General features: G+C 40.3%; 1 protein-coding gene across 1 annotated transcript; it reads left to right on the forward strand.

Annotated features, from left to right (window-relative positions):
• Positions 1-11,872: 11,872 nt before the first annotated feature.
• Positions 11,873-12,811, forward strand: LOC101433239 (olfactory receptor 5AN1-like). Its single transcript, XM_004451657.1, has one exon. The coding sequence runs from the start codon at positions 11,873-11,875 to the stop codon at positions 12,809-12,811; it is 939 nt and encodes a 312-aa protein (XP_004451714.1).
• The last annotated feature ends 11,634 nt before the right edge of the window (positions 12,812-24,445 follow it).

Below are 24,445 nucleotides of genomic sequence, written 5' to 3' on the forward strand. Positions count from 1 at the left end.
ACGTCTCCACCATTCCCGACGCTGCCGCCACCACCATCGCTGGTGCCCTGACGCGACTTGTCCTCACCGCTGCGATCCTCCAGACCATCACACAGTCTGCCTCTACCGCTCTTCGCCGCCAAGAAGAGATCAACTACCTGTAACGCGCTGTCATCCTGGACTTTTAACAAGCAGATGGACCTTATAGCCACCGAGATCAACAAGAATTGGACATTGGCCACCCTTGCTTGCAACGGCAAGATACTGCCCCCCAAATTGTACATTTGTATCCCCATCATACTCACCTCCCTCTTCAGCCCCGCTTCCCTCATTGCTTACTGCCTCTTGGGCCTCGGCTACTTGTTGCTGCTGCCATCCTGGCCCTTATTTGAAAAGAAGGGGGAAATGCGGTCACCCCTCGGGCTGAAGTGTGGTTTGCTGGCCTGGCAGGGGAGCGGCCGCGGTAGGCCTAATTCCGCTGCCCCCATAATAGGGTGGTTGGTCGGGCCCACCGCCACCCCTGAAGGAAGCTCGGCATGGGCGCAGAGTGCCCTCGGGTCTCCCCTTCTCGGCAGCCATGCTTCCGCGGCCACCCCTCCTCCCAGATGGCGCCACCCGATGCCTTGTGGGGCGGCACCCTTCTTCTTCCTTCTCCCTGCGCAGGCGCAGGGCAGAAAATTCCAGTCTGCCCTTTTCCCCTCCCCCGACAGCAGCAACAGCCAGGCGTGGGCGGAAAAATCCAGTCTGCCCTCCACCCCAGCAACAGCAGCCACCAATCCCTAAACCCTGCCCCTTCCCCCAGCAACAGCGACAGCCAATCTCTAACCACCACCCCTCCCCCGTCCAGTACCGCCCACTGACCTTTCGCCGGCAACCAATCAGAACAGGGCGTGGCTTCGACCAATCAGCCTTCCCCAGCCCCTATAAAACTGTTGCCTCTCCCTCAGTAAAGTGGACTTGCGTGTTTACCTTGTCTCCGCGGTAGTTCTTCTGCCGTGCGCCCTCCAGTCCTGAGAGCCCCCGACAAGGGCCTGGCCTCCCTTGTCCCCAGTTCGTCGCCTGCTTCTCCGGGCGACCCCTTCGTCGCCGGCTTCGCCGGGCGACCCCTTCGTCGCCGGCTTCGCCGGGCGACCCCGTCAGCCGAACCGCGCAACCCCTTGTGAGACCGATCCCTCGTCTGCTGCCGGACCGACCCCTCGTCCCAAGCGGGACCGACCCCTCGTCCAGAGCTGGACCGACCCCTCGTCCGCAGCCAGACCCCACCTCTACCGACCGAGCAAGCCGCCGCAGTTGGCGCCCAACGTGGGGCAGAGCAACCCCACCGCCACCGACTTAGCAAGCCGCCGCACTTGTTGTCTCCAAACTGATTTGATTTGTGTACTATCTTCCTTGGGCTCTGTCTATATGTTGTTCTGCAGACTCCTTCATGTTTTTTATCTTATCTTTTTCCATTTTCATTTCTTTTTACTGTCACTGCCCCTCTAAGATACTTGAGAACCTTATAACGTAGCTGCCTGAAGGAAGAGAATGACCAAAGAGATGTGGGGAGGAAAGGTTATGTGAAGAATTAGGTGCCATCTCAAAAATATTATCTTGCTACAACAGTTAAGAGAAAAATTTAAAGGAAAAGAAAGTTGGGTTCAGGATAAAAGTAGAGACTAATGACAAGTAGAAGCATGAGCAGACCTTATTTTCTAAGACATTGCAACTGGCTGTTTGGCTTTGTCTTTTTTTTGTTTCATTGCAGCCTCCATCTTGAAAATGTCCTAGGTCCAAGGCAGGTCCAAGGCTTTCAATACCTGTCTCTCCCACTTGGCAGCTCTACTATGGCAGAGGCTGCTTTGTGTACATGCAGCACAGCTCTAGCCACTCCCGGGAATGGGACAAGTGGCTGCCAGTATTCTAGGTCATCTTTGTCCCCATGCTAAACCTCTGTTCTATAAATCTATAGTCTATAGGAAGAAGGAGATCAAAACGAGGCCTTCAAAAAGGTAATAAAAAAGGGGAACACTATAGCAAATTAAGTATAATATTTAAGTGGGTATTATTATTATTTTTTTGCTTTTTTTCTTCTTTATTTTCTTTTAAATGTTACATTAAAAAATATGAGGTCCTCATAAACCCCCCACCCCACCCACCGCACCTCTCCCACATCAACAACCTCTTCCATCATTGCAGCACATCCACTACACCTGGTGAATACATTCTGGAGCACTGCTGCACCACATGGACAGTGGTCCACATAGTAGTCCACACTCTCTCCCAGTCCAGTCAGTGGGCCACGACAGGACACCCAACGTCCATCATCCATCCCTGCAGCACTACCTAGGACAACTCTAACTCCTAAAAATGTCCCCACACCATAAATCTTACTCCCTCTCCCAACCATCAGCATCCACCGTGGCCACCCTCTCCACATCACTATTATAATTTCTTCCCTTAATAATCACAATAGTTCCCCAGCAGAACACCAGTAAGTCCACTCTAATCCATACTCTAATCCTCCATCTTGTGGACCTGGGATGGCTATGTCCAGTCCCCTTCTACATCAAGAGGGGGTTTAGAATCCACATGGATGATGGATGCAATTCTCCTGCTTGCAGCTGTAGGCACTCTTGGCTCCCTGGTGTGGTGGTTAACCCTCTTCACCTCCCTGTCAGATGGTCAGGTTAAGTCCAAGAAACCAGATGGTAGGAGCCATAAGTTTGCTAAGGCCCAGGGCCTGGCCGTTACATGGACATTTCAGAGACCCTGATCTGCCGAATATACACCAACCCAAATGCCAACCACAGGACCAGTAAAAGTGACAGAAGAGGCCTGTGTAGAAAGGTTACATCTGAGTCCAACTCCATCACACTCCGGAACACAAACTCCAAAGTAGGACCAACTGACATGGCCCTGAACTCCAGAGCCATCTGCCTTGACCATAGAACCTGTGGATCACTGCAGCGCTCAGGAGAACCAGCACCTGGGTTTCCATCTACCTTGGCAAGTGGGTATTGTTTTCCCTAGGAAAGAAGATGGAAGTATAAATGTGTGTGTAACCTTTATAGGTTACAAGAAATTGTGAGGCAGAGAGAAAAAGTGAAAATGTAGCTTCATTGATTCCTCATGTCATCAGGCTTTGTTTCCACTAAGAAAGGATCTGTCTGAGGTACTGATGCTGATGTTGAATATGTTTTTAGGGGCCAGTTTCCTTGACTAGAACTAAGGAGGATAAAACACTAAAATGTTATTATGCTTTGAGAAGAGACATGCTCACAGAATTATATATATAGAAATGGGAGGAATCAGGACTCCATGCAACCTGTTCTTTTCTCCACTGATTTTTAAAATTTCTTTTAATTGTTAAGTTTGTATGTTCCAATAAAATAAATTCATGTATAAAATCAAATACTTAAAACTAAGAATAGTTTAAATAGAAGGCTTTCTATTATGACCCAAATGTTGTTTTGTAAACAGAGACATTTTATACATGCCAGGGTTTATAAATCAGGTTTTGTACATATTTCCTTATAATCTGTATAACACTTTATACTTCATATAGTTCTATTGCATATATTTGATTCTTTCCTATACCTACGTGAAGTTGAGATATAAGAAATTTTCCCCATACACAAATGGAATATAGGTCATATTGAATCCTGCCATATTTTCTGTTAGAGGCAACAATCTATCATGAGTCTCACAAAGTGTGTTTTGTGAAGCATACATAGTTCTTACTGATCAAATATCTCTGTTGGTCTGCCACTGTGCCTACATGTCGTCCTCTTGGTATTATTTCTTCAAAAGTGTCTTAAAAATCTGCTGAGTTGACAGGATTAAATCATTACAATCTTCATCAGGGGAAACTTACAAGTACTAACCTATTAGCAAAGATTCATCACATAATCAACTCATTTTCACCACTCTACTCCTCTCCTCCTGGAAAACTTTCCCTGAAACAGAATAGAGATCTTATGTATGGGATCTTATTTAAAATATTTGTTTCCTAGTAACTGACAGTGCAGGTGCACTCCTTCCAATAGTAAATGTTTCTTATTTTTAAAAAAATCAAACTCTATTTCATTTTTAAAAAAAACAAAACAGGCAAAAACAGCTCACCAAGTTATGGAAACATTACTTGAAAAAAGTTCTGTCCAGGTACTTTTATCTCATCTAATCCTCAAAACAAACCCAGTTCCTCCATTGTTCAGAAAATAACATAGATGAACACAGATTCATTAAATCACATACTCAAGATCTCCTTGTTAATGAAGAAAACATTTCTTCTAAAGTAAAAGCTTCTGGTAATGATCTTAAGTAGATATTTTAAATGAAATATTAGATATGCAGCATAATAGTTGGTAAGAAATACAGATCAGAAAGCAGAAACTATTCTTATGAATAGAGGGCATACTATGTAACTACACACTCTGGTAAGTGTTTTGTATGCATTATACAATTAAATTTTCTCTATGAGAGCTACTCTTTTAAAAGTCTACTAATGTTAGTCCCACAAGGTTTGGAGATATTATCACACAACCAGTAAGTGGCAGAGCCAGAATTCAACCAGATTGGCCGATTCCAAAACCTATAATCAAAACTGTATTGTTGTGCCTCTGTCATGAGTTAGTTTATTCTGTCTCCCATTGCTTCGAAATCCTTACTTAACGCATAGGAAATAATGCCCTATCTACTATAGAGGCTGCTCTGATGACTGAATAAAGTATACTTGAGAATATATTTTTGTGTATCTATCTAAAATGAAAGTGTTTTGTAAACACAGACGTGTACACACATATATAATATATTTTTATCAAACTGTATCATCAGCTTTCTGTGTCATGCTGGGCAAATCTCTTAGCTTTTCTGGCTTCAAGTTCCTCACTGAAAATTGAGGGTATTGGTCTAGGCAGCCTCTAATCCAGGTATTGGAACAGAACATCTCTCTTTCCAGCACAAATGACTCCAAGGTCAACAAAGAAAAGCCTATAATCATACGATCATGATAGGTCTAGTGGGAAGTGAGGAAAGAATCCAGCAAGGACATGGCAAAGTGGGGCATGAAATCTGTAGGGACAAAAGCTCTGTGACAACAATGACACCAGAAAGCAATTACCCGAGTTTCTTCTCTCTAATTGTCTTATCTCTTTTCACCTCTGCCCTTAACCAGACATTTAAGAAGATCCCTAGTTCTGAAACTCTCTTGCTGTTAGTGTACAGCCATTTTCCTGGCCAAAAGGGCAAGTCTTGTGGTATAATAGGACCCAACTGGCAAAGCCCTTTGGAGAAGAAGTAAGGAACTATACCTTTGACAAGAACTCTGTATTCTTGGGGAATCTGGCTCATATTTAGAGGATGGGACCTAGTGAGGCCAGTGGATTCTGTGCTATCCCAATATCTGTACAATTTTCCCATTAGAAACCACAAGGAGGAAGTTTTATGGACCCTCAGGTCCCCTTCAGCTGTTTCTGTGGAACCTTTACTTTCACACCTTTGACTTACGACTCTTCTTCACATTTTCTCTCATATGTTCCTTAACAAAATTCTCTAAGATATTTTATTAGCTTTCTAAACTTCAATGAAAAGAAAAGCTGGAAATATAAGTTTCCAGGTAATATTCTGGGATGGGGTAGTGGTTTGAATTCTAGCACTGCAATTTCTTAAAGATGTGACCTTGATCTGTGTTACTTTCTATTTTTAACCTGTAAAATGGGATAATGGGAGCTTCTAGAATTAAAGGAGAGAACATCTGTAAGCCTGACGCATTGTAAAAGTCAAGATAAATAAAACATAATAATATACTGGATTTTAGAATTATTTCCTCATATCAAAAAAATGCATGTCTATGTTTCCCAAATTTCTCCACTCCAAGGACCCTTTTTTTTTTTCCATTAAAAAAAATTTATTGAAGGATATCCACTCATATATAAACATACATATATAAACAATAAGAGTATAGTAATAATTGTGAATTTACAAAACAAACATGTACAACATTATGCAGGGTTCTCATACTTCATACTACCCTAAATATCTCACATCGTTGTGAAATATTTTTAACTAATGATTAAAGCACATCCTCAAAATATTACTACTAGCCAAAGTATTTTACATTTGGTGTATCTTTCCCCCAACACAACCTATTATTATTTTATATCATTTACACATGACCATACATAAACAATTAACATATAGTAAAGGTTTGAACTTACAAAGCAAACATACATAACATCATACATGAGTCCCATCTACCAACTGACCACCAACACCTTGCTTTGTTGTGAGACATTTGTTATAAATTATTATTTTTTTTAAGATTTATTTATTTATTTATTTATCCCCCGCCCCCCCCCCGGTTGTCTGTTCTCTGTGTCTATTTGCTGTGTCATCTTTGTCCACTTCTGTTGTTGTCAGCGGCACAGGAATCTGTGTTTCTTTTTGTTGCATCATCTTGTGTTAGCTCTACGTGTGTGTGGTACCATTCCTGGGCAGGCTGCACTTTCTTTTGCGCTGGGCGGCTTTCCTTACAGGGCGTACTCCTTGCACGTGGGGCTCCCCTACACAGGGGACACCCCTACGTGGCACAGCACTCTTGCACGCATCAGCACTGCTCATGGGCCAGCTCCACACAGGTCAAGGAGGCCTGGGGTTTGAACCGCGGACCTCCAATGTGGTAGAAGGACGCCCTAACCACTGGGCCAAGTCCGCCACCCTCAGGGCATTCTCTTGCATTTTCTTCTGGTGAGTCAGGATTAATCTCTTCAGGCAGGGGTTGGAAGGTAGTTTCCTTAGGGCAGACTGGAGGCTAGGCAGTGCATGCTGGAGGTTTGGCTGGTACATGCCTCAGTGCTGGGAGGAGGTCCAGACTCCTTGGGGCAGACCAGAGGCTGGGCAGGGCAGGCTTCAGTTTGGCTGGTACCCACCTCAAGGCTGGAAGTTGTTTCAGACTCCCTGGAGCAGGCTGGAGGTTGGATGATACAAGGTTGGCAAGGTATGATCTGGACAGGGCAGGCCATGGCAGACTTATGTGGTAAAGTCTCAGCAGAATTCAGAGTTTCAATGTCTCCATCAATATCATCATCCCATATATCTCCATCCCAATTCTCTGAATTCCACTCTTTTCCAATCAAAGTCTTCACTTTGAAGAAATCAATTTCATCTGCATCTTCCCCCAATGTCTTATTTTTTTTTCACTTTATCTTCAAAGAAGCTTTAGGTTACAGAAATGTCACATCCAAAAATATAGGGAATGAGCAGATGTGGCTTAAATGTTTGAATGCCTGCTCTCCACATGGGAGGTCCCAGTAAGATTCCCAGTGCCTCAAAGTCTGGGTTTCACTCCCTGGTCCTGGTACCGCTGCGCGGGCGGGACACGGGGTTCCCAAGGGCAGGCGAGTGCTCCCCGTAGCCCCATGTGCGCCCCGACACCGCATCCCTACTGCCCTCGGGCTCACAGGGGTGCCGCAGGAGCGAGCAGCAGGTCCACCTCCAAGGACCCTTTTTATTTAACTTTTGCCCTTGAGGATTTTGTTTTTAAATTGATAATAATTTGATTTTCATTTAACTATACAGTTTACATCCATAATTTCTGTGTAGCAAGAGATAAACTGAGTCACTGCATAATGATATGACAAAGAACTCATGTGTGATTTCATTCAGCCCTTTCAAATTCTTCAAATACCTCTCCAGTGTTATCTTTGAAGACCCCTGGGCATCTGGAGAAAATAGATGGGAGAACACAGGTATCAGAGACCATGCAGGCTGTGATGGTCCAATGGTCCCTTTTTAACTTTCCTTTTCTTTGTTCTTTTTTATTCAGGAACATTCCCCAGCTCCCTTTAGCTCATTTTGATCCCAGCACAACCTAGGAACTGGCAATGTCCTCATTAGATCAGAGTTGCAGGAGGTTTTATTTTCCCAAATTACCTGGTAAAATATGCAAAGGAATTAATCAAAATAGTGAGTGAATACAGATTTTTTTTTCCTTTTTTGTTCTTGTCTACAAAATTGTAAAGAAATTTCTAGGATAAATTTCACCATGAATGAGAAAAACGGGAATGTTGGATGGCTAGACTACATTTGCCTATGGCTGACCCCTCAATGAATTGTATTTAAAAATGAAGAACTTTAGTGTAACAACAGTTTATTATCATCAGGTTGATCTATTATGGTGTTGTTTTGGGAAGATTCTCTGAGAATTTATATATCAAAACTATTTTCATTGAATATAAGTCTTGTTTAACATATCTGGGGATTTGTATTGACAATACTGTATTCTAAGTGTAAACTGAGAGAAAGATTTCCAAGTTCCTAAAGCTAGAATTGAAATGACACAGAAAAGAACTAGCTTAATTTCATATCCAAAACTGTAAAGGAAACATTTAGTAATGCATAAAATACATACTTAATGAGTTTTGCATATATTAGTTTTCATTGTTATCACTAAACAGTAAAGCATCTCAATTAGTCCATGAACTGTATATAGTCAGTTTCAACAGCTTCAGGGTACTTAGCGTTGGTGATTAAAATGTGGTTTCAGGAATGTGCAACTCTAAAGCATAATGTAAGGTACAAATAAATAGAATAATTCATTAACAATTTTCTTCAGTGTAAGCTTCGAGACGATCTAATTTTGGAAATCTCTTTATGAAGAGCTCTTTGATGCTTCAGTAACAGTTCTCCCTTTTTCCCCTTTTTTAGAGAGGAATGATATTGGGAAAGATAATTGCTAACCACATTTATTGGGTTCTTATTGTTTTAAGCCCTTATGTCCTTTCATCCCTGCAACCGATGGTGGCTACTATTGGTTCATTTTTATAGATGAGGCAACTGAGGAACAGAGAATTTAATAGCTTTCTCGAAGTCACGTAGCTAGTAAGTAGAAGTAAGGAAAATCTATTTTCCCTTTCTTTAACTCTGTCTACATGTGTTATGAGGTTTTATATATTTTAGTATATTTTGCTTATTATTGACTTAGGACTTTTAGAAAATTGACAAGATATAGGTAAATAAAAAAAGTAATATAAATCATATCACCCAATACTTTCTACCTTTTCATTCTAAATAGCTCATCTATAGAACCATTTTGTGAACTCGTCAGCAGTGTATGAGAGTGCTGATTATTTTCTGATTATAAGATATTTTTATATTAAGGCAATTCTACATTGTCTTTTTAAAAATTTCATCTTTTATTCCCAGTTATATATAGTATAATACATTATAATTTAAGTGTATTTTATTTAAGTTAGTTTTTCTGCTACAATTAAGTTGTAAATTCCTATACCATTTTTTTCTCCTATGCTTTATCTTTTTGGTATTATATATCAAAAGTAGTTTTTCTTCCCAAAGATTATATATTTGCTTGTCTAATTTTCCTTTTATCCATAGTGAGCCAGGCCTTCTACCATTTATAAAAGACTTTAGGCTTTCTCCACCAATGTAAGTCACTAACTATATCCTATATTAAATTTTTGCCAATATTTGGAATTATTCCTTAATTCTCTATGTGTTCTTTTGACATGTCTCTTAAAATAAGAATTATTTAAGTTTTTAAAATTTATTTTTCATTAGAGCCATTGTTGGTTACAGAAAAATTATCCTTTTCATTTTTTATTACAACTCCTCCCTAACTGTTACTCATTTTCAAAATTTCCTTGGCTTGTATCACTGATTTTTTCTTTCATTTCAAGGAACTATAGTTTGGAATGGAGTGAATAAACAGGCAATATTTATTATGAATCTGTTAGTGAACCCATCAACCTGGTCATATCTACAAAAAGTAAGAATTATACCCCTGTAGTAAATGAAATATTTGACTTTTTCTGTATTTCAAGGCCCATCGTGCATTGATATTAGGTCTTAATCTACACCTGCTTGGAAGCAATGCCACACTGTCTGCAGGACTTATGATATCTCAAGAATTTCCCAAATTACACATTACAATTATTGTCCAAACCAATTATAGAACAATTAGTGCCATGGGCATCTCTTAGCAACCAATGCTAATTAGAGCCAGCAATGACTGAGCAGTTACTATGTACTGAGCTGTATGCTGAGCACTTGCATCATTTTCTCTTATAACTCTCCTGTTGCGGTCACCCCTCGGGCTGAAGTGTGGTTTGCTGGCCTGGCAGGGGAGCGGCCGCGGTAGGCCTAATTCTGCTGCCCCCATAATAGGGTGGTTGGTCGGGCCCACCGCCACCCCTGAAGGAAGCTCGGCATGGGCGCAGAGTGCCCTCGGGTCTCCCCTTCTCGGCAGCCATGCTTCCGCGGCCGCCCCTCCTCCCAGATGGCGCCACCCGATGCCTTGTGGGGCGGCACCTTTCTTCTTCCTTCTCCCTGCGCAGGCGCAGGGCAGAAAATTCCAGTCTGCCCTTTTCCCCTCCCCTGACAGCAGCAACAGCCAGGCGTGGGCGGAGAAATCCAGTCTGCCCTTTTCCCCTCCCCCGACAGCAGCAACAGCCAGGTGTGGGCAGAAAAATCCAGCCCGCCCTTTTCCCTTCCCCCGACAGCAGCAACAGCCAGGCGTGGGCGGGAAACTCAAGTCTGCCCTCCACCCCAGCAACAGCAGCCACCAATCCCTAAACCCTGCCCCTTCCCCCAGCAACAGCGACAGCCAATCCCTAACCACCACCCCTCCCCCGTCCAGTACCGCCCACTGACCTTTCACCGGCAACCAATCAGAACAGGGTGTGGCTTCAACCAATCAGCCTTCCCCAGCCCCTATAAAACTGTTGCCTCTCCCTCAATAAAGTTGGACTTGCGTGTTTACCTTGTCTCCGCGGTAGTTCTTCTGCCGTGCACCCTCCAGTCCTGAGAGCCCCCGACAAGGGCCTGGCCTCCCTTGTCCCCAGTTCGTCGCCTGCTTCTCCGGGCGACCCCGTCAGCCGAACCGCGCAACCCCTTGTGAGACCGATCCCTCGTCTGCTGCCGGACCGACCCCTCGTCCCAAGTGGGACCGACCCTTCGTCCCAAGTGGGACCGACCCCTCGTCCAGAGCTGGACCGACCCCTTGTCCGCAGCCAGACCCCACCTCTACCGACCGAGCAAACCGTCGCATCCTGTAACATTTTAGTTCAGGGGCTCCTATTGGACTCACTTTATTAAGAGTAAAACTGAGTTTAATGTGTTTTAATCCACTCCAACAAGTTCATGCAAGGAGCACGAAGCAGAACCCAAAATCCCAACCCTAAACCCCTAACTCAGTACGATGTCATTTCCAATAGTCAAAATACCCCAATATTGACACAATATTTAGGGCCAATAGTGAATTGTGCTCACCCGCTTTGGGATGTTTGGGATGTTCAGCTTCCATAGAGGACTAATTCCATAACTTCATTGTGCACATATGCTTTTGTCCCATCAAAATATAATCAGAATTACAAATTATGATGTTGTTTTTCATATTAGTTAGGAGACGTTCTATTAAATACATTTATAGAAAAGTTTGAAAAATTTCTTTTAACAGAGAAAATATTTCTGAAGTGTAAAAGAATTTAAAAATTTAAATTTTTAAAATTTTAAAGGTCTATTTAAAATTTATTCTAAAATGATGCCATTAATGCTTTTGCAATTATAAAATAATACATAATTAATTCACAGAGGTCTTTGCAAAAGATTTATTTTATTCAGTGATCTCAACCTTAAGTAGAGAATCAAAGCTGTCATTATACTTCTAAATTTCTGTGAAACCACACAAATTAATCAAAACCCAAAGTACTGAATGTCTACTACATGACTATTTTGAGGAGAAAAGACAGGCTCTTTTCACCAGAAGAGCAGCAAAATATTCCCTTTCAAGAGGTCAATAGAAGAGAAGAGTAACACATATGAAAATGATACTGATATCATTTTCCTGGTTTAGCAATGTATTCCTTATTACCTTTCAGATTTTAGGAGCACTGAATCAATGATTGGGGGAGAAAATATTACCGTGATCACTCATTTCATCCTATTGGGATTCTCAGATCTTCCCAGAATCTTACCATTGCTCTTTGTTGTATTCCTGGTCATCTATGTTACGGGTTTGACCTGGAACCTGTCTCTTATTGTCTTAATAAGGATGGATTCCCTCCTCCATACACCCATGTACTTTTTCCTCAGCAACCTGTCCTTCGTAGATATGTGCTATGTTACCGCCACTGTTCCAAAGATGCTCTTCAACTTCTTTCAGGAGAAGCAAACAATCACCTTTTTGGGTTGCATTTTCCAGTACTTCATCTTTTCAATAATGGGACTGAGCGAGTCTTGTCTCCTGGCAGCCAAGGCATATGACCGATATGCTGCCATTTGTAACTCACTGCTCTATTCATCCATCATGTCACCCAGCCTCTGTGTTCGAGTGGCGCTGGGAGCCTATATGGCTGGAATCTCTGCTTCTTTATCCCAATTGTGTGGCTTGCTTCAGCTTCACTTCTGTGGGCTCAATGTTATCAACCATTTCTTCTGTGACATGCCCCAATTGTTAATCTTGTTATGCACTGACACTTTCTTCATACAAGTCATGCTTGCTCTATTATCAATGATATTTGGGATAGCAAATGTTCTAGTTATCCTGATATCCTATGTCTATATTGTTATCTCAATCATGAAGATCGCTTCAGCTAAGGGCAGGTCCAAGTCTTTCAACACCTGTGCTTCTCACCTGACTGCTGTTTCCCTCTTCTATACATCATCTATGTTTGTCTATTTAAGTTCCATCTCTGGTGGTTCCCCTGGTTTTGACAGATTTGCTTCAGTTTTGTACACTGTGGTCATTCCCATGATGAATCCCTTGATTTACAGTCTGAGGAACAGGGACATCAAAGATGCTTTGAAGAAGTTGCAAAAGAGGAGAGGGCATTTCTAACGTCACAGATTATGAGATGAATAGATGATAGTTTTGGCAAGGCAGAATCAATCACCTTAATCCACAGTAATATGCACAAGAATGTGAATTAATAAAATTCTTATTGTGTGTGGGCAAAGTAGACTGAATATGACACAGATAGTATGGTATTATGGACCAACAGCTGAGCTGGTGCCACAGAAACACACTATTTTATATCCTGGAGGTTCATATGTTTACTGTACATCAGGGATGGCCACTTCTTTTATTAACCCAACCACAAGTATTTTTGAAAACCAAGATTTAGAAGCCCTCTTGATACTTTTCGCTTCTGAGATTGGGACCTTATAAATCTCAGTCTTCTTCACCCAGGGATTGGTGTTGCCATAGTCCCCTAGAAATCTTTTCTTCTAAATATTCTGATGCAGCATGATCTAGAGTTAGTGGTAGTCCTTGACTGTTCTATGTTTCTGACTGTATAAGAATGAGCAGAGAGTGGGTATACCTTTGGATAGAAACAGAGCTTTTAAAGTGGTTAGGCTGTGCTTCATGGATTGACCAATCAGAGATAGCTAATGCTTGTCTAAGATGTCTTGCAGTGGTAAGACATCTAAGAAGTTACTGGTCATGTCCTCCTCTCTGTCAGTTGTAGTTTAAAGGTAGGGGTCCCAATTTGATTCCTGAGAAAGGATGGGAAAAGGGGTGTGATCCTTCAGTGTCCATTGACTTCTGAGTCTGATGCATTTATCCTCACTTTTGTACTTCAGTGGGTATTTCAGATGGGAGATGATAATCAATGTCCATGTCACATATAATAGTAATATCTCTTATTTTGGAATTCTAACTTCTCTTTCTTGTTCTCAATAAATCCGGAAAATCTAACCTTAGTTGATAGTTCTATCACACTATAGAATGATTTCTGAAATTTGAAATTTCTATTCATGGTTTGCTGAGGAAATTTATTATGGGTTCATCAATTTTAACATATGTACCACACTAATTAAGGATGTTGTTAGTGTGGGAAAGTGTGGGAGGAGGTGGGAGTAGAGCATATGGGAATCCCTTATATTTTTTATGTAAAATTTATGTAATATAAAATTTTTTAAAAATAAAAATTATTTGTAAAATATCATTGTAATAGATTCACTGAATAGGTTTACAGATATTCCAGATGAAGAGTGTAAGAACAAGTATGGAAAAATGGTACAGGTCTTTCTATGCCTATGTGCCACACTCTGTCCTGGAAAATTATGGTTGTGTGAGGTGCTACAATGAATTGTATACAATAACTGTAAACTTTCAATGGTGATATTTTCCAGGAAAGTTCAAAAAAGAGTTGTATAGGGAGTGGGATAATGGGCTTCCCAACAACTCTGACAACTACCAAGATCTATAAACTTGAAGGTGAAATAAAATTTATGATCCCGTTTGTCTGTTTTAAAAGGGGAAGATGATATATTATAAAACTGTTGAATTGCCAGATTTCCAAGACTTGCATAAACTAATATAAACCCATGGTCACTATATTTACATGTCATCTTTGGGATTCATTGAATTCTTAATGTTGTCTCGGGATCTCAACTTGGATAAGTGTCACATGGATTATTCTTATAAAGGATGATGTATTAGAGGCATTTGCCAAATCTTCCATGAATATACACATGACCTGGGTTGAGAAAGGGGAATTGTTGACCCTATAGGTGATAATGGCAGAACTTACGGGTTCACCCCATGCCACCTAGGCAGTACAGCATGAGTAAAGGATGTGGGACCTCCAATTCAAGCATAGCTGTGTACTCTGTTCTTTAAAAATATATAAGTTTATATGAGAAGTCTGTTCTTAGAGAGCCCTTAGGACTTGGGACAGGGTAGACCACTGATAGGTGTTAGTGGTGTAAAGTACCAACATATTGCACAGATCTATGTCTGACAGGCTTATATGGGCTAAGAGAGGGGATGAATACAAGTGCTGCTGGACACTGGAAGTTAATATTCTGAGAGGTTCTGGGGATAAGTGTAGTGCCTGGGAGCTGCTGCCTTCCAAGAAATGTCTCCATGAGCTGCTGTTGAGAACCATTACCTGAAGTAATAAATGGAATTGCCAATAAGGTATTTTTTCAGGGGGTGAAACTGAGAATAAAAATATAATTACATAGGCACACTGGCCAATGTAGAACATTTACACCAAGGGCAAATCCAATAACCTACTCTTTTTTTTCTTTTTTCTTTATTTTTTAATGTTACATTAAAAAAATATGAGGTCCCCATATACCCCACAGCCCACTCACCCCACTTCTCCCCCCAAAACAACAACCTCCTCCATCATCATGAGACATTCATTGCATTTGGTGAATACATCTCGGAGCACCGCTGCACCTCATGGTCAATGGTCCACATCATATCCCACACTCTCCTACAGTCCACCCAGTGGGACATGGGAGGACATACAATGTCCAGTAACTGTGCCTGCCGCTTGACCCAGGAGAACTGAAGTCCCCAAAATGCCCGCAGACCACTTTTATTCCTCCCACTCCCTACCGCAGCAGCCATCGTGGCCACTTTCTCCACACCAGTGCCACATTTTCTCAATTATTAACCACGATTTTTCATGAATAGGATATCATTAAGTCCACTCTAATCCTACTGTAGTCCTCCTTCCTGTGGACCTCGACTTGGTTGTGTCCATTCCACATCTATGTCAAGAGGGGTTTTAGATTCCACATGGATGCTGCATGCAATTCTCCTGCTTTCAGTTGTAGGCACTCTTGGCTCCCTGGTGTGTGGTTGACCTTCTTCACCTCCATGTTAGCTGAGTGGGATAAGTCAAATAAACCAGAGTGTAGGAGTAGCAAGTGTGTTGAGGCTCAGGGCCTGGCTACCACAGGTTCCCTGGGTATACATTAAACCCCAGCACCAATTACAGTTCTGGGAAAAGTAACCAGAGAGGCTTGTGGGCAAAGATCACATCTGAGCCAAGTTCCATCACACAGAAACAAATACTCCAAAGTAGGGCCAAATGAGATGGCATGAACTCCATCTGCAATGACCATAAAACCTGTGTGTCTCTGTAGCCCTCAGAGCTAATACATAGGGTTGTATCTATCTACCTAATCTGTCTCTGGGACTCTGCTGAGGTGTGCATAAGGGCACCACTCTGATAACCTCCCAGCTCTTTTTTGAGACTCATAGCCATATAAACTCATTTGTCCTTTCCATTTTCCCCTTTCATTCATGGCAAAAAGCATTTTTAACTCCTGGTATTATAGGTAGACTTAGATATTATGCTGGTCAGAGTTGACCCTTTTATTCAAGGTCATTTTCTAGTTACATCATCAGCTGGTACTTGGTAGTAATCTCTTGGCGCCAGAGAGGCTCATCCCTGGGAGTCATGTCCCACGCTGGGGCGAAGTCAATGCATTTACATGCTGAGTTTGGCTGTGAGACTGGCTATATTTGAACAACACAGAAGCTCTCAGGAGGTAACTCTTAGGCACCCTGCAGCTCTAGGCCTTGTTTTTATTTCAGGTGCACAGGCTTACAAGCATAGTCATTATTATCAAGGGCTCATGGTTGGATCTTCATTCTTTTTTAGTTCTACCATAGCACTTGGGGGGTTGTTGCTGTTCCTTTAGGGGCTGTGATATAGCTTCCCTGGCTAGGAACTCAGCTTTCCCTCAGTTGTCATTTTTTATTGTAACCACTATGAAAATATCCAATGTTTTATGTACTCTGGATATATGCCCTGGAGAACTCCCTGCCAACCATGTGTCTCCTGTCAATAACATCCCACACCAGTATTCCTCCCCTGCCATTGGTGAACCTCTCTGTGATCCCAAACTTCAAAATTGAAGCCCAATATATTGTCACTTTCCATTAATAGTAAAATGGAATATAGTGATGAGTTTAAAGGTTAGATATAAAATATATATTAATTTAGAAAAATTAAGGTAAAAATAAATTGGGGTATCCAAAAATTTAAAAATGCAAAAGCTTTTTTTTGATGTTTTGCCTTCTAGCACTGCTATAAGTGTTGCCCTGTATGCAAATTGGCAAAGCAACTACTTATGCCTTTTCCTCAGTGTCTACGTCCTATATTATTCTTTTCTTTTTTTCTAATTATTAAGCTTCACAAAAGTTTTAGATCACAGTAATTCATATATACAATATACAGTACTCCCACATATCCAACATAAAATCTTTTTCTTTCCCCAGCAATAATCTTTTTACATATTCATACCATATTTATTGAAACTGATGTACAGTTATTCAGACAATAGCTTTCAAAGAAGGTACCATTTGGGTTTGCATTGTGGTTTATACTTTGGGCTATACAATTTTCTAAATTTTTAGTTATCTTTTGTTTCACAGTACAATTTACATTTTAGTCTATCAATCCCTATATATTTCTGGTGTAATATTACATGTCTTATATCCATCTTTGTGTACTTTTGTGGAACACTTCTATTGCCCACACAGTTACATTGGTTCCATCTATTCAATATCTATTTCCCCCTCCCCTTAGGGCCCACAGTGAGAGTCAATTTTCATTGTTTGAAGAGCCATGTTCAGAGATACTTGCAACAGTGTTGAGGGCTTGATGTGCTCAACTGCCCTAATGCCCTGGGAGCCACCATTTCTCTTGAGAGATACAATTCCCTCTATTTGAGGGCAACAGTCCTCCCCAGGATGTGGGTATACCTTCACTCTCATTATATTGGTCTCTATCCTATGATATAACCCATTATGGCAAAATGAGCATTCACATATTCCCTAGGAGCCTGCCCTGAGTCAGATTATACCCTTTAAGCATCTTAAACAGGTAACTTTCCTTATTATATTTTTGAAAAGGTTTTCTCAGCATTATGCTCTCAACCAAATACCTGACAGTCTCCTATGTTCGTGTGTTGCCCCACCCTCCCCCCAATTTCTTGGGCAATATTACCCATCATCCTATCCCCAGCCCCCCTGAAGCCCATAATTCCCCACCCAAAGATAACCCTATGCCCCATTTTATCTCTTCCTTGTACAAATATTTACCTCCATCTTATCATAAATGTCACCAATGTAGGTGTCAGCTTACATCCTTCCTCTACCCCCCAATTTCCTGTAAGCCTATCATCTAGTCTCTACCTCTCTGCAGAAGATTGGTTTACTTATTTCATATCATTGATATCATGTAGTGTTAGTCCTTCAGTGCCTGGCTTGCTTCACTCAACATAAGGTTCTCAAGATTCAACCATATTTTCATGTATTTTTGTAATTTATTTCTTCTTAAAGCCGAGTAGTAATCCATTGTATGTATATATCACATTAAATTTATCCATTCATCTGTTGATGGGCATTTGGGTTGATTCCAACTTTTGGCAATAGTGTACAATGCTACTATTGGTATGCATATATCTGTTTGTGTCCTTGTTTTCAGTTCTATTGGATATATACCCAGCAGTGGAATTGCTGGGTCATATGGCAAATCTATGGTTAGATTTTTGAGAAACCACCAAACTGTCCTCCAGAATGGTTGGATCCTTCTGCATTCCAACCAGCAGTGGATGAGAGTTCCCATTCCTCCACAAACTCTCCAGCATTTGTATTCTTCTGTTTTTTTCATAGCTGCCAATCTTATGGGAGTAAGATGGTATCTCATTGTAGTTTTGATTTGCATTTCTGCTAGAGATTAGCAGCATTTTGCATGTGCTTTTTAGCCATTTGTATTTTTTCTTTGGAGAAGTGTCTGTTTAAATCTTTTTCCCACTTTTCAAATGGATTGTTTATCTTTTTATTTTCAAGATATAGGAGTTCTTTATATATGCAGGCTATAAGTCTCCTATCCAATATATGGTTACCAAATATTTTCTCCCTTGTGTAGGCTCTCTTTTGACATTCTCAACAAACTACTTTGAGGTTAAGAAGGCCTTAATTTTGAGGAAGTCCCACTCATCTATTTGTTCTTTTACTGCTTGTGCTTTTCGTGTGAAGTTCATGAAGCCATTTCCTATTACGAGGTCTTGTATATGCTTCCCTACACTGCTTTCCAAAATCTTTTTGGTTTTGGCTCTTAAATTTGGTCTTTGATACATCTTGAGTTAATTTTTCTATAAGGTGTGAGATGGTAATCCTCTTTCAGTCTTTTATATATGGATATCCAGTTCTCCAAGCACCATTTGTTGAATAGGCCATTCTCTCCCAGTTGAGAGGGTTTGGTGGCTTATCAAATATTATTTGACTATATATATGAGGATCTATATCAGAACTCTCAATTTGGTTCCATTCATCTGTGTGTCTCTACTTTTACCAATACCATGCTGTTTTCACAACTGTAGCTTTGTAGTATGTTTTGAAGTCAGGTAGTGTGATTCCTGCAATTTCATTTTTCTTTTTCAATATGTCTTTGGCTATTCGGGGCCTCTTTCCTTTTTAAATAAATTTCATAGCTAGGTTTTCTACTTCTTTAAAGAAGGCTGTGTTTTTATTGGGATTGCATTGAATGCATAGATCAGTTTTGGTAGGATATACATCCTAATAATATTTAGTCTCCGTATCCATGAACAAGGAATATTCTTCCATTTATTTAGATCTTCTTTGATTTCCTTGAAGAGTCTTCTGTAGTTCTCCATGTATAAGTTTTTTACATCTTTAGTTAAATTTATTCCTAGGTATTTGATTTTTTAATTTATGATTGTAAATGATATTCATTTCTTGATTTCCTCCTGAGCTTGCTCATTATTGGTGTACAGAAATGCTTATGATTTTTGCACATTGATCTATAACCTGTGACATTACTAAACTCATTTATGAGTTCTAGAAGCTTTGTTGTAGACCTCTCAGAATTTTCTATGTATATGATCATGTCATCTGCAAATATTGAAATTTGACTTCTTCCTTTCCAATGGATGTCTTTTATCTGGTTCTTGCCTCAGTGCTTGAGAAAGTACTTCTAAGATGATGTTAAATAGAAGGGGTGAGAGTGGGCATCCTTGTCTGGTCCCTGATCTTAGAGGGAAGGATTTTAGGATTTCACATTTTAAACAATGTTGGCTATGGGATTTTCATATATTCTGTTTATCATGTTCAAAATATTTCCTTGTATTCCAATCTTTCTCAAGAAAGAGTGCTGTATTTTGTCAAATGCTTTTTCTGCATCTATAGATATAATCATGTGATTTTTTTCCTTCAGTCTGTTTATATGGTGTATTATATTGGTTTATTTTCTTATGTTGAAACATCCTTGCATACCCAGAATGAATCCCACTTGGTCATGGTGTATAATTCATTTAATGTGTTGTTGAATACTGTTACCAAGTATTTTGTTGAGGATTTTTGTGTCTAGGTTCATTAGAGGAATTGGTCTGTAAGTTTCCTTTCTTGTGGTGTCTTTGTTTGACTTTGGTACTAGGGTATTGTTGGCATAATAGAATGAGTTAGGTAATGTTCCTTCTGTTTCAATTTTTTGGAAGAGTTTCAGGAGGATTGGTGCAAGTTCTTTCTGGTATGTTTTGTAGAATTCAAATGTGAAGCCGTCTGGCACTGGGCACTTCTTAGTTGGGAGGTTTATAAGGACTGATTCTATCTCTTTACTTGTGATTGGTTTGTTGAGATCATCAATAACTTCTTTTGTCAATGTAGGCTGCTTAGGTGTTTCTAGGAATTTGTCCATTTCCTCTAAATTGTTGTTTTTGTTGGTATATAGATTTCAAAGTATCCTCTGATGATAGCCTTTATTTCTGTGTCATCTGTGGTGATATCTCCTTTCTCATTTCTTATTTTGTGTATTTGTATTTCTCTCTTTTTTTCTTTGTTAGTCTAGCTAAGGGTTTGTCAATTTTATTGATCTTCTCAAAGAACCAGCTCTTGGTTTTGTTTATCTTTTCAAGTGTTTTCTTATTTTCAATTTCATGTAATTCTGCTCTTATCTTTGTTATTTCTTTCATTCTTCTTCCTGTGGGGTTACTTTGTTGTTGTTTTTTTACTAATTCCTCCAAATGTGCAGTTAGTTCTTCAATTTTGGCTCTTTCTTCTTTTGTGATGTATGAATTTATGGGTATAAATTTTCCCTCAGTACTCCTTATGCTGCATCCCATAAGTTTTGGTATGTTGTCTTATCATTTTCAATATTTCAAGGTAGTTATTAATTTCTTTTGAGATTTTCTCTTTAAACAACTGTTTTTCTAAGAGTGTGCTCTTTATTTTCCAAATCTTGGTGTGAAATCTGGCCCTTGGACCTTGCAGATTCCCAGCTTCACTCCACTGTGGTCAGAGATAATATTTTGCATGATTTTAATCTTTCTAAATTCATTGAGCCTTTCTTTGTGGTCTAGCATATGGTCTATCTTGGAGAATGATCCATGTGCACTTGAGAAAAATGAATATCCTGCTCTATTCAGGTGTAATGATCTGTATATGTCTATTAGATCCAGCTCCTCTAATATCCTGTTCAAAGTTTTTTTTCTTTAGGGATTCTCTTTTGAGATATTCTGTCCAAAGTTGATAGTGGTGTATTAAATTCTCCCACTATAATTGTAGAGGCATCTTTTCTTTCACTTAGTTTTTCCAGTGTTTGCCTCACATATTTGGGGACTCCCTCATTAGGAGCATAAATATTTATGATTGCTCATTCTTCTTGTGAAATTGTCCCTTTCCCTTATATGTAGTATCCTTCTTTGTCTCTCACAATTGTTTCACATTTAAAGTCTATTTTGTCTGATATTAATATAGCTACTCCTGCCTTTTTTTGGTTATTGTTTGCTTGTAAGATTGTTTTCCAACCATTCACTTTCAACCTCCATGAATCCCTGTGTCTAAGATGTGTTTCTTGTAGACAGCATATAGATAGGTCATATTTCCTTACCCAGTCTCCCAGTTTGAATCTTTTGACAGGTTAGTTTAATCCATTGACATTCAGTGTTATTACTTTCAAGCAATTATTTATGTTAGCCACACGTTGTTTGGACTTGTGTTTGTCATATTTTGTTTGTTTTTTTCCTTCTCTTTTTGTCTTTTTTATTGCTCTTATTCTCTCCTACAACTCTGCCTCTCTGGTTTTTTTCCTTTCTTCCTGCAGAACTCCCTTTAGCATTTTTTGAAGGGTAGGGTTCTTGTTGGCATATTCTTTTAATTTCTGTTTATCTGTGAATATTTTGAACTCTCCATCATTTTTGAATGCTAGTTTATCTGGTTAGATTATTCTTGGTTGGAAATTTTTTTCTTTTAGTACCTTGACTATATCATACCACTGCCTTCTTGCCTCTATGGTTTCAGATGAGAAATCAGCACTTAATCTTATGGAGCCTCCCTCGTATGTAATGGTTTTCTTTTCTCTTGCTGCTTTTAGAATTTCTCTTTGTTTTGAGCATTGGATAATTTGACAAGTACATGTTTTGGGGTGGGCCTGTCAGGATTTATGGTGTTTGGGGTTGCGTTGTGCTTCCTGGACATGTACACCCATCTCTCTCAGTAGATTTGGGAAGTTTTCAGCCATTATTTCCTCCAACACCCCTTCTGTCCCCTTTCCCTTCTCTTCTCCTTCTGGTATGTCTATAACACGTATGTTTGTGTGTTTTGCATTGTCATTCAGGTCCCTAATTCCTAGCAGGATTTTTTCTATCTTTTCATCGATCAGTTCTACTATCTGTTTGATTTCAGATGTACTGTTTTCCACATTGCTAATTCTCTCCTCTGCCTCTTCTAATCTGCTGCTATTTGCTGAGAGTGTATTTTCGATTTCTTGAACTGTGGTGTTCATCCCCATTATATCTGTTATCTTTTTGTGTATGTCTGCAATTTCCTTTCCAAGTGTTTTCTTCATATTTTTAATCTCTTCCTTTACTTCTTTAAGTTGGTCTCTAATATATGTTTTGTGATCTTTAATTACTTGTCCTATGTTCTGCTCCCCTTTCTGGTTTTTAGTTTGTTCATTGGATTCAGCCATGTTTTGCTGATTATTGTGTTTTTTTGTAGCTTTTTGTTGCTGTCTGGTCATCATTTTATCTTGACAGGTTTAATCAGTTCTTTAGCTTCTTTGTCTAGTCTTGGGGATTAATTAGTTGTTCTTGAATAAGTGTTATGTCATCTCTTTGTCACTTTGTTCTTCTTACTCTATTTTCTTGTTGCTTGGTAAGTTCACTTTGAAGGAAAATATTAGGGTCAAGGAAAGCAAAATGAGTAAGAAAAGAAAATGTGTAGAGTTGTATTGGTAATAAATGTTAACAGAGAAACAATGTGATATCTAGGAGAATGGATATTAGACTCATGTAAGTTGTGTAGAATTATAGCAGTAAGTAGAGAACCTATAATGTGACAGTCAACTGAATATGGGGAGGAATATAGTATGAATTGAAAAGCCACTGTTTTCATGAGAGAGGGAAAGAGAAAAGAAAGTCAATAATATCAAAAGTGGATAAAAGACAGAAAACAGAACAAAGGTATTAGAAATTAAAAGTCAGACAATTTGGGGGCCAAAAAAGGGAGGTGGAATGTAAGAGAGACAGTAAATGATGGAGGATAGCACAATGTGGGGGAAAGGGAATAGTGTATGTGGACAAAATCAATTCACACAGAAAAGAGGAAGTGAATGATGAGGTAACAGCAAATGTGAAGCGCTCCCTGTGGCACCTATTATATAAAGAAAATAAAAGAAAATAAGAAGAAAAAAGAGAAAAGAAAAAAAAGGAGAAGAGAAAAAGGGGATAGGCAAAGAAAATGGAGGGAAATAAGCAAGAAAAAGAAAAGGAAAAAAAAAAAACCTAAGTAAATGAAAAAGGACCTTGGGGGATAAAATGGGAGAAAAGACCAGGAGTTAATGCAATATTAGCAACCAAGACAAAAAAAAAAAAAAAAGAAAAAAAAACACACACAAACCCCAAGGGCTAGGATAATCAAGAACTTCAGATGGACCTCAGGGCGTGGTGGTTTCAGGGATGGGAAGTCTGTGATATTTCAGACTGAAGATTTGTGAGTATCTGGAGTGTGGGCCACCAGGGTTTATGGGACACAGACCTGGAAAACGCACATCTGGTTAACAGGGGGCCTGGGAGCACTGCCGCGCAACACAGCCTTCAGGGATCCCCACAGCTGCACGCCAGCCCTAGGGGGAGTGGTCCCGCCCGCAAACTCTGACCTCCGCATCAGAAACCCAAAATTCCACCTCACACAAGAATCTCTTCTGTCACTGTCTCACCAACTCGACATCCAAACACCTCCTGCCCTGCAAGCCCCCGAAACAGCCTGCTGTGGACATTGCTGCACTGCAAAGAGTTCAGGACCACTGCGTATGGCTGCCAGCCTTTTGTGCAAGGGGTCCTCCTAGAACTTTTGACCTCTGTGTCAGAAACCGAAAGTTCCATCTCTTGCAAGGATCTCTTCTGTCACTGTCTCACCAAATTGACATCTAGACAGCTCCTGACTTGTAAGCCCCTGAAACAGCCTGCTCAGAGTTTGGGAGCCCCCACACAACAAGCCCAGCCCCCAGCCCTAGAGGGAGGGGCTCCACACAGAACCTCTGACCTCCGAGTCAGAAACCCAAAATTCCACCTCTCACAAGAATCTCTTCCCTCACTGTCTCATCAAATCGACTTCCAGACACCTCCCACTCTGCAAGCCCCTGAAAGAGCCTACACAGGGCTTGGGAACTCCAAGCACAGCAAAGCCTCCAGGAATCAC

This window comes from Dasypus novemcinctus, chromosome 10 (genome assembly GCF_030445035.2).
Source record: "Dasypus novemcinctus isolate mDasNov1 chromosome 10, mDasNov1.1.hap2, whole genome shotgun sequence".
NCBI classification, from domain to species: Eukaryota; Metazoa; Chordata; class Mammalia; order Cingulata; family Dasypodidae; genus Dasypus; species Dasypus novemcinctus.